The 15,704-nt window shown below is 33.4% G+C and overlaps 1 protein-coding gene across 1 annotated transcript in view; it reads right to left on the reverse strand.

The window, feature by feature from the left end:
* Window positions 1–15,704, reverse strand: part of LOC106460410 (motile sperm domain-containing protein 2-like) — a 56,395-nt gene that overhangs the window by 27,173 nt on the left and 13,518 nt on the right. Inside the window, exons 4-5 of the mRNA XM_022387129.1 lie at window positions 5,357–5,443; window positions 3,689–3,843 (exon numbers count right to left, since the gene is read on the reverse strand). Coding sequence (XP_022242837.1) covers window positions 3,689–3,843; window positions 5,357–5,443 — 242 coding nt within the window. The remainder of the gene's footprint in view (window positions 1–3,688; window positions 3,844–5,356; window positions 5,444–15,704) is intronic.

Raw genomic sequence — 15,704 nt, forward strand, 5'->3', positions numbered from 1 at the left:
TTCATTCTAGAATGAAGACAAATTATAATAAGAAAACATAAATGTTTAGACTAAATAGCTTAAATCTCATAACATTATACATTTATATATATTTATTATTTTTATTATATTGACCTTTCACTCGTGTCTGGCTAACAATACAGAAGTTACAACGATGCGACTCAAGTGCACTCATGTTACCGTATCAAATACCATAAAGGTGACCTTTGGTCTGTACAAAGTAACTTGTCTTGGCTATGTTTTAGTCGACTAGTATTTTGTAAAATACAATCACATTTTAATTATTATACATTATATATGTATCTAGGTTATTGCTATTTTGAAGTAAGTTCTTAAAGGTATTTTTTCTGAAACATAGAACAGCAAACAAAGAAGTAAAGCAAACAATTATCTCTTCTAGTTACGACCTTTATACTCGGTTGCTGCTTGATGTAAGTTGCTAAGCCTTTAAAAATTTTCCACATGGAAGACATGAAACAAAATATTTTTTTTAGATTTTATATATATACTTTTGAATAACTAAAAAATTACTACATCAATACCATAGAATTCTACTATAAGTTATCAAACGTAGTAACTAAGCTGTATTTGGGTCTAAAGAAATATGAAATTTCGAGTAGGCTAAAGACACAACCTACCTCATTGAACTCTTGATTTAAAAGAAAGAAATGATGCTAGGTATGTTAGAAAGTTTCTAATTCATATGAAACTATAGACTTAGTATTTTGACTTCACAAATATCTAATTTGACACAGTGCTGCATTCAACATACGACGTGGCACACAAAAATCGATGTTTATCTGTTTTTTTAAATATTCACTTTTAAATTAACAAATTGAGTAATATATAGTTCTAAAATTTGAATTATAATCTGCAGTTTAATACCAAACTTATTGACATAAATTCATGAAATAGTAATTCAAAAAAATTTTGAATGTGAGTCAACAAACGAGATGACATGGCCTTTCACCTGTGACCCGTATAGAAAGGGTTAAGCCCAGATCATGAAGCATCGCCTTTGAAGAACATGAAGGTCTAAAACATAGTGTGTGGAAGCCTCTTTGTCCGTGCATAGATCCTGGAATTCCCGACTGTTGAGGTATGCATCCCATCCCTGAAGTAAGGCATTCATGAAAGGGATCTCTGTACAATGTAGTGGCAGAGGAACCCATATGTTAGTACTGTCCCAGTCTAACAACCCCTTGAGATCGAAGAGAATGATCTTGAATAAGGAAACTAGGAAATTCAGTGAATCGATGTTCATGATCCATCGGTCACATAAAGACTACTGAAAGGATCTCTAATGTGCTCGTCCCAAAGGCATGAGGGATGCAAGTAATGCCCTCTTTCCCAAAAAGAGAAAGAACCATCCGTGCAGTGGGAGAAGGAGAGATGAGTAAGAGTCAGACTTCCTGTTCCATAGCGTGGAGCCAGATGGGAGTTGGCTGAGCCCAACTGAAATACATGATGAAAAAAACATGACAGACAACATATTGTGTTGGAGTGAGAATAGATGTCTCAGTTCTGATATTGAAGCCTGCCTTGGCTATTTCTGAAAGTAGAATCCGGGTGTGACATTCTGACAATTGATGAGATGGTGCCAACAATAGCCAGTCACCCATGGAATGGTGTGTGCACAGAGTTAGGGAAGGAGGTGAGGAGAAAAACCTTGCTTGATTCGGAAGAATCCATGTGGTGCTGATGCTAGTCAGAAGATAAGATCCCTGAACTGCAGTACCTTACCTTTGTGCACAAAAGATGCTGATAGTGGCAATGTGCAGATAGGAGCCGACAACACTGAACTGGGACATCCACAATCCCAGTAAAAAATGTCAACTCAGAGTGAGGAATGAGTCACTTGTGAACGTTGGAGAATCTAAGAATTGATATAGATGAGAAAGATCAAGGGCTGGACACCAATCTCCTGTCTTCTTGGGCCCAACAAAGAGTTGGCACAACTCTCTCTCTACCTCCAGACCAACCAAACTCTGATAGCCCTAGAACTAAGTTTCAAAATCTGAGGATCTGCAGGAGATGGAAACCCTACAGGTTTGGTTGATAACGGTGGTGAAGATGTGAAATGAATGACTAATCCTGATTCAAGAACCTGTAGTGCCCATGGATCCATGGTGAAGGTTTACCACACGTCCAGAAATCCTTGGAGACAAGATCCCACATACTCTGAAGGCATACAATAGTCACTGATGCCACTGGGAGCATTCCTACTGAGCAGCGGAACTCTTGGATATGGACAGAATCTATTATGGGTACCAATGGACTAAGGGGCTGATGTCAGGGGTCGAGACCCTTGAATGGGGTGGAACTATGACCCCATATAGGAGCCGAGGAAATCTGAGACACCAACAGGAATTAATTTAGAAGCCAAAAATCGAACCAATGTGCATACTAACAATGGTTCCAGCTCATTATCAATGGACTTAGTAATCCTGAGTCTTCCAACAAACTTTAGAGGAACAATAAATAACTCAGCACTGAATATTGGGTGAGATGAATCCTATAAAGTTGTTTGTTTTAGGAAAACAACATATTGGACTATGAACTGTGTCCACTGTAGGGAATCAAATGTTGGATGTTAGAGTTGCAAGTCCATTGACTTACCAATGTTCTGCCAGGGGACAACTGATCAATTCAGGGAAACTACAAACTCTGCTCCAGAACTCCAAATTTTCAGGAGCAGATGTATTCTTTGAGAGTCAGAATACGCTTCTATCTGGCAGTGGCAGGCTAAGTCATGTAATTCTGACAACTATGGCATAGCTGTCCCTTCCATAACTGAGCAGTAATCCTCCCCGCATAACCACAACGTCAATGGATAGAGGGAAAATTATGTATTTGCTCCCAGACCTTCCAACCATCAAGTAAGGCACATGCTCAAAAGCAACTGGAGAAAGACTCCAAACATCACACACTCGATGGACCAACTGAAGAAATGGAGCATGAGGCAGCTTGTCCTAAAGTGGCCTCCTGAGAAGTCAACAGAAAAAAAGAAGGTGCAGGAAAAAGAAAATCTAAATTATTTCCAGAATGTACAGGATCGCCCTCAATTGCACCCTCAGAGCCTCCTGAAAGAATACCACCAAACTGAAAATATGTCTCCATCTAACTATGAATAAGATCACTGACAGTCTCAATTGAGAGTGACCCCCCCCCCCAGATTGTTGAGAAACACTAGATATCAAAGGTGGGATAGGATTGAATTTGCTTTCATGCTGGGAGTTCATGCCGTATATCGGCTTGCCAAGTAAGAATACAAATGACGTAACACATAGAACTCTCAAATTATCTCCAACGATCATAGCACAGAGAAATCCATTAGTGAATGCTTTTTCGAGAAAAAGTGACAACATTATCTAAACAACTTGCTTATATACAGTACCAGGATAGAAGTCACATTGACATATAATAATCTTATTTGCAAATGCATTTTTCTCTTAAGCAGAACCCCCTCTGGATAAAATGTAAACATCAGCCATTTTGTTTTTGTTTAACCCATTGACCTGAAATTGGTAACAAATATTTTCATTTTTTCTATGTACTTGAATAAGATATTATAGAAACTCTGATTATAACTTTTGGTCACTGATCTTGCCAGTCCTCTTTTGCTTCTGAACTATAAGACTTCAATCACACAGCATGTTTTTGTACTTAATGGCTATGAGAATCACACCATGTTTGAAAGACCAGAATCAGCACAATCCACCAAGAGAGAAATTTTCCCTCCATTGGTTTCTCTATCCAACTTTTCTACCCAGTAAGCTACAAACTTCTTTTGCTCCAGCATGGTGGAAGAATTTTTCTTATGAAGTCTTACCCTCAATACCACTGGAAAAAACAAAACAAAAAACCTGCAGTTATTTTAAACATTTATAAAATACTGTTTATGTACTATAGGATTTTTGTTGAAACATATTTCCTTCTGATCACTATTTATTACCCAGGCTAGTGCTGCCTATATAACAGGTATAACAATGTTATTTTATTTTTACATAAAGTGTCAGTTACACACTTGACCCACAACCAAATCTTTAGTGTCTTACCCTAAAATAATTACAAGGTACTTGATTTGTTGCAAAGTTCTTCATTACAGCTTTGGAGAAGGTTACAATCTGATACCAACTGCTTTCTACCATTATAGAATACTTAAATATTGGTCCAACAACAATTTCAGTAACTGCCCTAATAAATATGATAATGAGTTGCTTCACTATTAATCAGTTTTTTTACATAAAGAGCATTTATATCTAAAATAATGTGGAAAATAACAAAAAAGTATTCTAAGAAATGATACAAAGTTAAAATAGACTTATTGTTTTTCCATAACACTGTAATTCAAGAGTTCAGCATATTTTAAAATACTTCAGTGCATGGTTGAAAATGTAATCACCTTACATACAGCCTAAAATAAGTAAAGAAACATAAACTGACCATCTCCATGACAACATATGCAAATAGAATACCACTGTCCACAGTGAATAAGATGACAACGTGGTTCCAGTCATGTCAGAAAACAAGTTTCCTTAAGGCCTGGGCACCCATAAAAACCAACAGAATGGACTCTACATGCTTTAAGAAGTGAGAAGAATGACCCACATCAAATGACTACTACAGTTGCAGGACAGGTGCATGTGTGTCCCAACACTATCAGAAGTTATCTTCATAGCATGGGTCACAATGCTGGAGTGGCTAGACAGAAGCCACTCTTGACTACAGGAAATATCATATATGCTATACACACTCCTGCTTTTTTGGAACACTGTAATTTTTTCCTATGAGTCCAGATTTGTAAAATTCTTTAGTGACTACATGGCCTGGTTAAACTTAATTTTCTGGCAGGTGGAAGATTTCTCAGATAGCTAATGCTTCCAATTTTGGAAAAGTCAATATATTTTTTATTGCTGAATGGCAGAAAAACAATGCCACACAAGGTGAAAAACTATATATATAAAGTGTTTACATCTAAATGGTTTTTCCTTTCTAAAGTACACATAAAACACTACAACAAGAATTGTCAAAGTCAACAGTATGTAAGAACTTAAAAATGTTACATTACAAAAATTAAAGTATTTGTTTTTTAAAAACATACCTTTTCCTCTGATTATGTGGCCTTAGTCAATGTTTTCACTGAAAAAAGCCTGACTTTAGTTCAGTAGATGTAATCATTTCCAGTTCTTTATGCTTGTTTAGAGTTATAATTTCATAAAACATGTTTGCTTTAAAACTACTTCCTCAAACTATGTCTAAATTTTGTTCTTTATCCTAAGTATGTCACTTCAAAAAAATAAAGTTCTGTTTAACTTTGAATGCAGTTAATTCTTAATGTGGAGGCTTTACTCACGTATTCTACATCCAGCTTTGTCACAATTGTATGGAAAGGTAGCTCCAATAGTGAAATACTCAGCAGGCAGATTCTCCTTTCCTAGATCTACAATATAAAATATCATAAAATTGTTAACTATTAGATCCAAATCGAATTTGTAATTACTATTTCCTCAAATTTGCAGTTATCCCAACAAACATTATATTAAAACATTTTAATTAAACAAAAAGTGAAGCATGCTTCTCTCAACAAAAAAATGGAACAAGACATAATTAATATATTTATCAAAGCAAAGTTTATAGTGGAAAATATCATTACATTTCAATTACTCATTCTAAACTACTTGAAACAAACACATTGGGTCAGAGGTCACCCATTACCATATTAAAAAAGACTTTATTTTATCATTAGTTTAATCTTTTCCATCTATCAAATTATCCATCAGAACTTTCAAAGAAATAATATCACACACCAATTTCTTAACTAAATCATTTCACAAGTCTTTGATATGAAGTGAGAAGAAATTACCTCTAAGGAAATGCTTGTACCTAGTTGAAAAAGAGATGTCACACATTCAAATCGTTATTTGTAACTAACCTTATCTCTCAGAAATCAAATGTATTCAATCCCTAATCATCCTATTGCTTGAACAAATATCATTAGAAAGAAATGATTTAATCTCCTAACACTTCGTAAGTTTTTTTGATAATATTTTATTCCAGATAAAGAATATTTCAGAATCAAGTACACCCTACTACTGAACAAAATTTTAATGAATGCACCCCTAATTAATAAAAATAGAACAAATGAAGCAATCCAGCAAGTCAGTAGGAAAGCCATTATTAGTATGTAAGGAACTGGGATTATCCCTTAAAGGTCATGTATTCTCCTTAACCTTCTTTTATCCATTCATATAACATGCAATACACATTCTAAAACTTTATTGGTTTTATTTGTGGCTGGAAAAAACCGCACTGCGTTTACTTCTTCTAAATGTTCAAGTCACTGCAGTTTCAAACCTTACTTTTCTAGAAACCAAATCACTCTGTTAACAGGAAATTATCCAGTTCCTTAGCACCTTTGATAGCTTGAATCAAATCACCTCTAATTTTCCTATATGTATATATTAGAGAATACATACAAGTGCTTACTTCTAATATCACTGCCAATGTTTTAAACCAGAAACCATTCTAATAGCCCTTTCCTGTACATTTTTTACAAATTAATATTTTTCAACAGTACCAAGAAATTAAATTAGTATCAAGATGGTACTTGAATTATGGACAAACAAAAAGACTAAATATTGGAATTTGTAGCACACACTCTACAGTTTTAGTTTGGATTCATAATATTTAATATTAATATTCTTTAAGTCTAGAAACCAGTCTAAAAATTTATGCAATTTGAATGTAATTATATTTTAATTTAGTTATAATCAACTGTAAAGATAGGAGAAATACCCATGTTACTCTTGGTGACCCTTTGTACTATGACTGTAATTGCATAGTATCAAAATCTTAATAATTTCAAGTTCATTTACAGCCTATACATAAAAGAGACTCCCAACTGTTCAGCTGGACAGTGGTAGCAACACTGTTTTTCAGCAATCTATGTGACAAAGAGGTAACCAATACTGTATGTTTCAGTGATGTTCCGTAATTCATAGACCTTAGGCATAATATGATTTCACTTGATATAACAGATTTTAAACCAAAATATTTAATGTCAGAAGTTCTAATTTCATATTTATGTGTAAATATATAGTTTTTTAGTAAACAATATGTGCTTCAAGTGTTAATGCTATACAGGTTTTGAAAATAGTTCTTCTCCCTTCAGTCCCTTCATATAGGATCAAGGTATCTTGTGATCCTTCTCTATTTAAATCTATCCTTCACCACACCTTAATCATATTAACATACATATTTACCTAAAAAATTAGGTACTGAAATTTTCAAAGTGGTTAGAACTTGTTACTGATAAAAAGAGCTACTTTATTGGAATCTTTTTTAATTCATGCTTCACATACACACAGACTATGCTACTATCAGATCAAAGTAATAATAAATGCTGACACTGAACAAACACAGTATAATGAAGCAAAAGCTATTTGACAAAACATGAAACAATACTAAATTCTTAACTTGTTTATTACTACTGTTTATGTATTTGGATAAGGAGATATTGATTCTTTGTTCTCTATTTTGAATACATTTTTGTCATTTCAATTCTTTGAAAATATTAACTTCATACCAGCTAGCTGTTTTAAGGAAACTTTAAAGCTACTTTTCAATAGTAAATAACTATATTCCAAAACAAAAGGTGTTTAATCTGTCACATGGCAGCAGATGAGCAACGTATAATTTTTGGAAAACTTTTGTGTAAAAATTCTAATTTCATTGTAGGCTACATTATGTAGGACAAACTTCCAATTCATTAAATTTAAGAATTAAGCTCCATATATCACAATATGACAAAGACTTTCTCCATTTGATTGAAAGTGCTCATTCCTATGCACATGTTTTCACTGATGATGAAATTATTATTTTACTCAATGTCAATTACTTATAAATTAACTGAAAAAGAAGATTACTCATTTTAAAACATTATCCCTAAGGTCTTAACCAAGACTTCCAAAATAACACTGTTACTCACCTTGGTATATCTAACAGTATCCACCATCTTTTCGTGTTGATTCTTTACACGAGCGTAAGAGATCAAGGGGAAAAGGTCACAATAAATGTAAATGGGTCATTTTCAATGAATTTTGTAAAACCTTAGACAAATCTTCTATTTTTTTAATGGTGTTACTTCCTTTCACATAAATACTGTTTTTAATCTAAATATTGCTAAGATTTAAACCTTATTCAAACAGGTATTCTTTTTTAATTTCAACAACTCACATGCAAAAGACTTAATTACTGACCTTATCAAACTTAGATTTGGTTTAATATCACTTTATACTTCTGCTTTTTATGACATACAGAAGAAAAAAAAATTTCCTCGTGGTAACTGATTTCAAACATAAAACACTTAATGATCTGTCTCTTCTCTCTCTTCATGCAAAACATCTGGTTTTGATACCTGCAGTGAGCAGATCACAGATAGCTTATTGTGTAACTTTGTGCTTAACAACAAACAAACAAACCATCCAGAGTATTACTGGTAATTTTTTCAGGTTTAAAACCTTTACCCAAGTCTAAATTGTAATTACAATGCACCAATTAGGCCTTTAATTTGCAATTAAAAGACTTCTGTCAATACTTTAAAACTCACTGATACTTTCATCAACAAGTGATTACAGGTAACCTTAAACTTTAGGAATACAAACAAACTTACTATTCAAAACCCACTAGAAAGAAATATAGATGAATATATTCTGAAAATCAGAAGGTACTTTTATCAGTGGAAAAATCTTCTCATGTATATTAAAAATAAACTCAATGCTTTAAATATTTCTATGTATAAACCTAACCTTCCATATCATTTTTTGAAAAAAACATTTCACTAGTTCAAGAAATATTTGTGATAACCCCTGTCCATAAATCTGTATGCAATTTTGATTTCATCACTCAAAACGTTTTATACAATAGCACTTATATTACAATAATGAGTGAGGAAAGAATAAAAATAGCACTGATATTATAATAAGACCCAAGAAAAAATGACAATAGCACTGATATTACATTAAGAACTGAGAAAAATTGGCAATAGCATTGATTTTACAATAATAACTGAGGAAATAATGACAATAGCAGTGATATTACAATAAGACCTGAGAAAAGAATGACAATAGCACTGATATTACAAAAATAAGTGAGGAAAGAATGACAATAGCACTGATATTACAATAATAACTAACACTAACACCAGTTTTGTTAAAAGCAAAATCAATAACAATTCTGTTTTGAATAATTTATGTATTTATAAAACACTAAAAAATGGAAAGTTTCCCTTCGATCATCATGGTTGAAATCTATCTTTTCTTAATGCTACCCATAAACTGCATGACACCATTAAATTCAGAATTATTCCCAGCTCAGTAAAATGTATTGTTAAACCACTTGGTTTAAAACTTAATCTGATCTTAAAGGTAATATTCAAATCAATATTGATAATTCTTCAACTAATATTATTAGATTATTAAGAATAATAACAAGGTACTAGATTGTGTTAATAACATTTCATTTATTTCTTTTTTACTTGACTACTCTTTTTCACTAATATATCCTTGACAGATCTTATGAGTACTTATTCATGCCATAGTCACCAAATCTGGATCAGTATTGCTATACTTTTTGTTAGATAGACATTTTAATTTCTTTTAACAATCCAGACTTTGAACTAACAGCCACTTCTACTTAGCCAGTCAAACTGGAATTTGATAAGAACAACAAAACAACAACTCTATCATCTATTCACCCAGGTATCTCATTTACTGATAAAAATTTGAACTTAACCATTTATGATAAAACAAACAAACCTCAAATTCCATGTATATGCTCTTACTTCTGTTAATAGCGTAAACCCTCATACCCTGATTAAAAGTGTTATTTCCCAACTGAAAATTTTATGCTAGTCTGTAACAAAGCTGGTTGATTCCTCATACCTTGATTAAAAGTGTTATTATTTCACAACTGAAAATTTTATGCTAGTCTATAACAAAGCTGGTTGATTCTTATCCCATGTTAAATTATTAACTGAAAAATTAAAATTTAATGATTAAAGCTTTCCTACTATAATAAAAATCTATAGATTATTTTTCAGTAAAAACAGCATTTCACTAAACAAATACGTTTCTAATTTTATTATAAAAGATATGATTTTCACCTAAAAAGACTTCTTCCCACTCTTGAACTTGCTGACTGCCACCTTAACTGACAATGGTCAGGTTTGGACACGTTACCATGTCTTCCAATCTAGTGTTCATTTTCAGTTAATTCTGTCAGTTTTATAGACTTAAGAACATGTGATCTTATTTTTTTCTTATATTTGTTTAACTTGATTTATTTATTTTACTTTCTAATGCAAGTAAACTAGGGCAGGAAAGACCAACGTCTAGGTGACTTCAGAATATTTCAGTCTGCCCATACATGCTAAAGCTTTTCTAAAATTTATAGTATTTTACTTAATTTTTCTTACTATGCTTAGTTATATGGTTCACTTTTTTTTGGTGCCATTCTCTTAATTTTGCATTCAAGGGAGGACATTCTGCTTTGGATTATGTATGGTTGGGAAACATAATTCTACTTATTTATTTTATTTACTTTTTTGCACCTTTTATACTATTTCTCTGCTATTTGTATACCAAAATCTTTAGGTTTACATGTGTTTGGGTTATTTAATCTTTCTTTGATTTTCTTACTTGAAAAATATCTTCTAATAATTGATTGCAGACTTTTGGATATACCAGACTGCTTGTGAACTGTGTACTTTCCATTTATTCTTCAAATTTATCGCCAACAAGTCGCAGACACCTACTGTAAAAGAATCCCAGCCCACATATAAAACCCTGACACAAACAGTTAATGTGTAGTTAAATTCAGGACATCATGGGTTCAAACACCTGAACCTAGCCCTCCAATAATTTCAGATTTGTTCATCTGTTGTTGCACAGCAGATTCTTACCCACATTAGTTAATAACTGAATAGATGGATTATCTTCAGTTGTTTTTGAATGCTAGTATACAGTTATACACCACTCATGGCTTGATAGGTATTTTTTACATTTTTATTACTGTATGTTTTATGCTGTGCACATCTGGACTACATTTTAAGATACGATATTTTCAATTCATTCCTTTGTGGTTGCTGACAAATTTTGCTCAGTAACACATGGTGTTGTTAAGTTTGTATCTTGTATGTTTATTATTATTATATATCTATGTGTGTGTGTGTGTGTGTGCATCCACTTAATATTCATAACTTAGATCTTATCAGTGTAAAATAATGCTACCAAGGTATTTATTCATGCTTCTCTCTTTCACTGTATATAATTCCTGTAATTCTTGATCTCTGACAAACTCTGAAGGAGATTGAAAAATGCTTATGATAGCCTGAGACATCATCTTCACATCATCATATGTCCCTTTCAAGATGACAAATTGCTTCAGCTTAGCAAAGTCCATTCGTCTTCTTACAGTTTCAAATTAACTCATGATGGTTTTGAAGTTAACATTTTCAACCACTGGAAATGTATATCTAATAGATACTTACATAGTTTTCCCAATTCAGTACTGCCCTCTATATGTGACCTTTTTCGCTTGTCACTGGCCTTGAAATTTCCATCTAATCTCATGTTTCCATGTGACATTGCTGTTTTGTTGCATGCAATAGCCCTTCACCAATAGAAAAAAATTTAACTTCTGATACATAACCTCCTCTCGCATCTTGCTAAAATCCCACACTGAAGTGGTGGAGAGACTGGTGCAACATTTTACATAAATGAGACCCCTTTGGGAAGCACCTGAAGGGACCCCATGGAGTGCAATACCACACCTTGTCTGTACCAGGGTACACTCTTCACCTGGAAAGGAAGGGAATTATCACAAGGATGAGTGTAAGATAAAAGTCCAGAATCTGCATCAGGTTTTCAGAAGTGCTATATGTGTAATGTAGTTAGGGCTTGTCAGACTGTACATGGTGGGTCAACTGCAGTCCAAAACCAGGCTGCATTTGGAATTTGGCATCTAAACTGCAGTAGGAACAGGGAGTCTAATACCTCCATCTCAAACCAAGCGAAGCAGAACAGGAAAGTAACAGCCACTCTGCAATAGAGTGAGGACTTATGTTGACTGAGTCTGCACCAATCCAACACCAGACCATCCAGGAACCCGACATCCAAGTAGCGGTAGGATGAGGAAAAGCTGGCAAGATGAATGAACTGTACTGCATGTACAAAACACCACTTCCCTACTCTCTACTGAGTCGAAATGATCACACTCGGGAAGCATCCTCCATGGTCCACCATCTCAGTGGCTGGAAATTGGTGAGTAGCAAGAACTCCTATGCTTCAATAGAAGAAAAAAAAAGAGCAGGTGGAAAAATGTTGGGGAGTCTGGGAAAAGCTATCCATGCATGCATGAACATTTTGGAGGACAGTGAACATCTACAATAACCCTTTACAAATTTGTGTGGCCTGATGTCAGAGGTTAGTGAACTCCCCACAACCTTCAAACAACATGACAAGGAGCAGTCCTGTCTATTGTATTGAGGACTTAATATATAAATATGATACTTTTTTTTTTTTTCAGAACGAAATGCAATGTATACAACTCCTACTTTCAGCTGTACCAAAACTGATACAGAGTTTCTTTACCAAGCCAAAGATACTGAAAAGGTGTCTTTCTGAAGCCTAATATTAGATGCTTTTACCAGCACATTTACAGATGCAAGTGAATAAATCTGACAGAGAGTTGTTTGAATGTTTACTTACTGAAGCAGAAATAACAAAATTAGTCTGAAAGAAGTTTGGTCTTATGAATTCTCCTCCAGCACATGCAGATGGAACTACCAGGAAAACTCTAATACAATAACAAAATTGCAAAACACCAAACAGTAAGCATCACCTAATCAATGGCATGGCACTGGAACAGGACTTGACATTAGTGGTTACATGGCTGTCTGCAACAAGTACAAGTCTGATTCAGGTAAGTAGTTCCTGTCCAACCAGTGAAAAAATCAAGATTACTTACCTTAGGTTTGCTTATTAACACAAGTTATTTTACATAAAATAAACTATTTATTTCCTACACCTTACATTTGTCTGTGTTAACCTACTTGGACATTGCTCTAATCATCAGTAAATATTGTAAACTACCAATCTAAAGGCAGAATGTGTTCTTGTATCAACATGCTGTTTTTATTGTCACTTAATTACATACCTATATATATATATTTTTTTTGCAGGCATGTAATTTATTAAAATTAAGGCAAATGTTATTGTTCCCAAGCAATTTCTGTACACAGCATTCTAAATGATACTTCACCAAAGTATATCAGGTTAGGATAAACTTTTTTATTAAAACAAAACCCAAAGACTAATCAATGAATGCATTTGTTTGATTGTTGAATTTTATGCAAAGCTATTCAAAGGCTATCTGTGCTAGCATCTCTAATTTTGATCGATATGATAGAATAGAGGGAAGCAGCTAGTCAATACTACCCACTGCCAACTGTTCGATTGCTCTTGTCAGGCTGATGTGTGGGATTAGACTATCACTTTTACAATGTTTTCACAACCCTAAAGTGCAGTGTGGTCTCTATTTTTTGGTGGTAATGAGATATGAACCTCAGAGACTCAGATTCACAATCTAGCACACTAAACAGTGGGTTGCACTTTATCTTTAATGGGTGCAAAGAGTTCACAAAAATAAAATGAAAAATAAGCAGTAACGAAAAGTATTTTAGACAATTAATAGAGAAGTAAGTTCCCATACATTTAATACATACTATATTCCTAGTCCTAACATACACTCATCAGTTTCACAGCCTGTCCTTTTTTAATACTTGCAGTTTCTTTATACATATTATTATACATTTATATTTCATCTGTTCTGATTTTTATGCTTTTATCCCCCCAGTAGAAAAGACCAAGATTCTCCAAAAGCTACATATGTAGGATATTTTTTAATTCATTTAGATATTTACTCTCTACTTAATAAATTGTAATCTTTTTTGTCTTGATTATTTGCACTATATAAACTAATATTTTGACCTTTTAAAGGTGAGGGGTACACCAAATTGTACATCCTTTTTACATTTATTTGAGTTCCTTTGAACAGTTTCTGATCTTTTATAAATCAATAAACTTAAGGTCTTCTAATCATCTCTGATATCTTTCCCCTCTATTAACAACCTCTATTCATAGAACATAATAGTTTTTAAACAAAAACCAAAGGTTTTAGTCATCATATATAACTCCTTTTTCTTCTTTACAATAGTTATGCTCCCTTAAAAGATGTATATTTGTTTTGAATTTCCATACCTCAAGTATGTTACTTTATACTTTTTAATACTGAAACTCATTTTCTACAATCTCATCTACTCGTTAAGATTGTTACTGTCCTTCTGAATTAAAAGATATTCTTTACAAAATCAGCTTTATAAAGCATTTAAGTATCACCAGAAATATTATTACTAAAGTAAATATCCAAACTGTAGTTACATATTGTAAACAACAAAGCTTCTGAAACAAATCCCTGAGGAAACATCATCACTATTTTCTCGGTCATTATCTTCTACTTTCTTCTTCAAAGAGTATTTTCTATATTAAAGTTTAACTTATCTATTAGTCTTAAATGATAGACCTTATCAAAGTCCCTCTGAAAGTTAAAATCTGTTTTCCACTGATAAACAACATCAGAACTCCCATCAAACTTAATAAATTGGTAAATGCAGGAAAACATTTCCAAATGATGCTGAGTGTTATTATTTGCAAAAAGGCTCTTCTATACAATGGATGAAAATTCTTAAAACATTTAATTGTTTGGAAATATTCTTATAATCAAATACACATACAGGGTTTGGTTCCTTTATTAGAAACAATATCTAATAATGGGTTGGACCATCTTTTATCCAAATAAGAGCTATGATATAACATGGAATAGAATCCACAAGGGTTTTCTCCATTTAATTATTAATATTATAAAAAATTCATGGGGCAAGATAGGCATGGGTTAATAATGGTGAATGTCTTTCAAGTTCATCCCACAGATGCTCAACTGAAGTAAGATCCAGGGATTGTGAAGGTCAAAGGAAATATCATTATGTTGCTAAAACTACACAAGAACAACTTAGGCAAGGTGGATGAAAGCACTGCCATCTTAGAAGAAGCCCTCCTCATCAATGGATGCACTTGTTAGAAATGACATTGACATAAGCTATAGCATTCATTCTGCCTTCTAAATAGACCAAGAGTATATCAGGAAAACATGCCCCAAACCATGACCATCAGAAGCCTAGACAGCTGGGACTGTAATTATCATTACTTTCTGAAAATGTATTTCCAATAGGTACTTACATCCTCTTACCCAAAGCTATCTCGTTCCTGGTCTGTTTTGTGCCATTTCAGAACATGTGCTTATCATGTGACTATCCTACACCAATTAGCTAGCTTCTCTACTCTAGAACAATCCTCACTTTCAAGAATTGGCAGGTACAAACCAGAAACACTGGCATATCAGTGGGGAGGAAGGGTGGGAAGTGGGTGAGTACCTATCGGAAATACATTTTCAGTGTAAGAAAATGTTAATTTCTGAAACGGTCCTACTTCTTCTCAATCAAAGCTAGAATCCTACATTGCAAAATTGGAGGGGCCAGTGAAGACACATCAATATCCAATCAAGTGGAAAGCAACTGCAAGAATATG

This window comes from Limulus polyphemus, unplaced genomic scaffold, assembly GCF_000517525.1.
Source record: "Limulus polyphemus unplaced genomic scaffold, Limulus_polyphemus-2.1.2 Scaffold766, whole genome shotgun sequence".
NCBI lineage: Eukaryota > Metazoa > Arthropoda > Merostomata > Xiphosura > Limulidae > Limulus > Limulus polyphemus.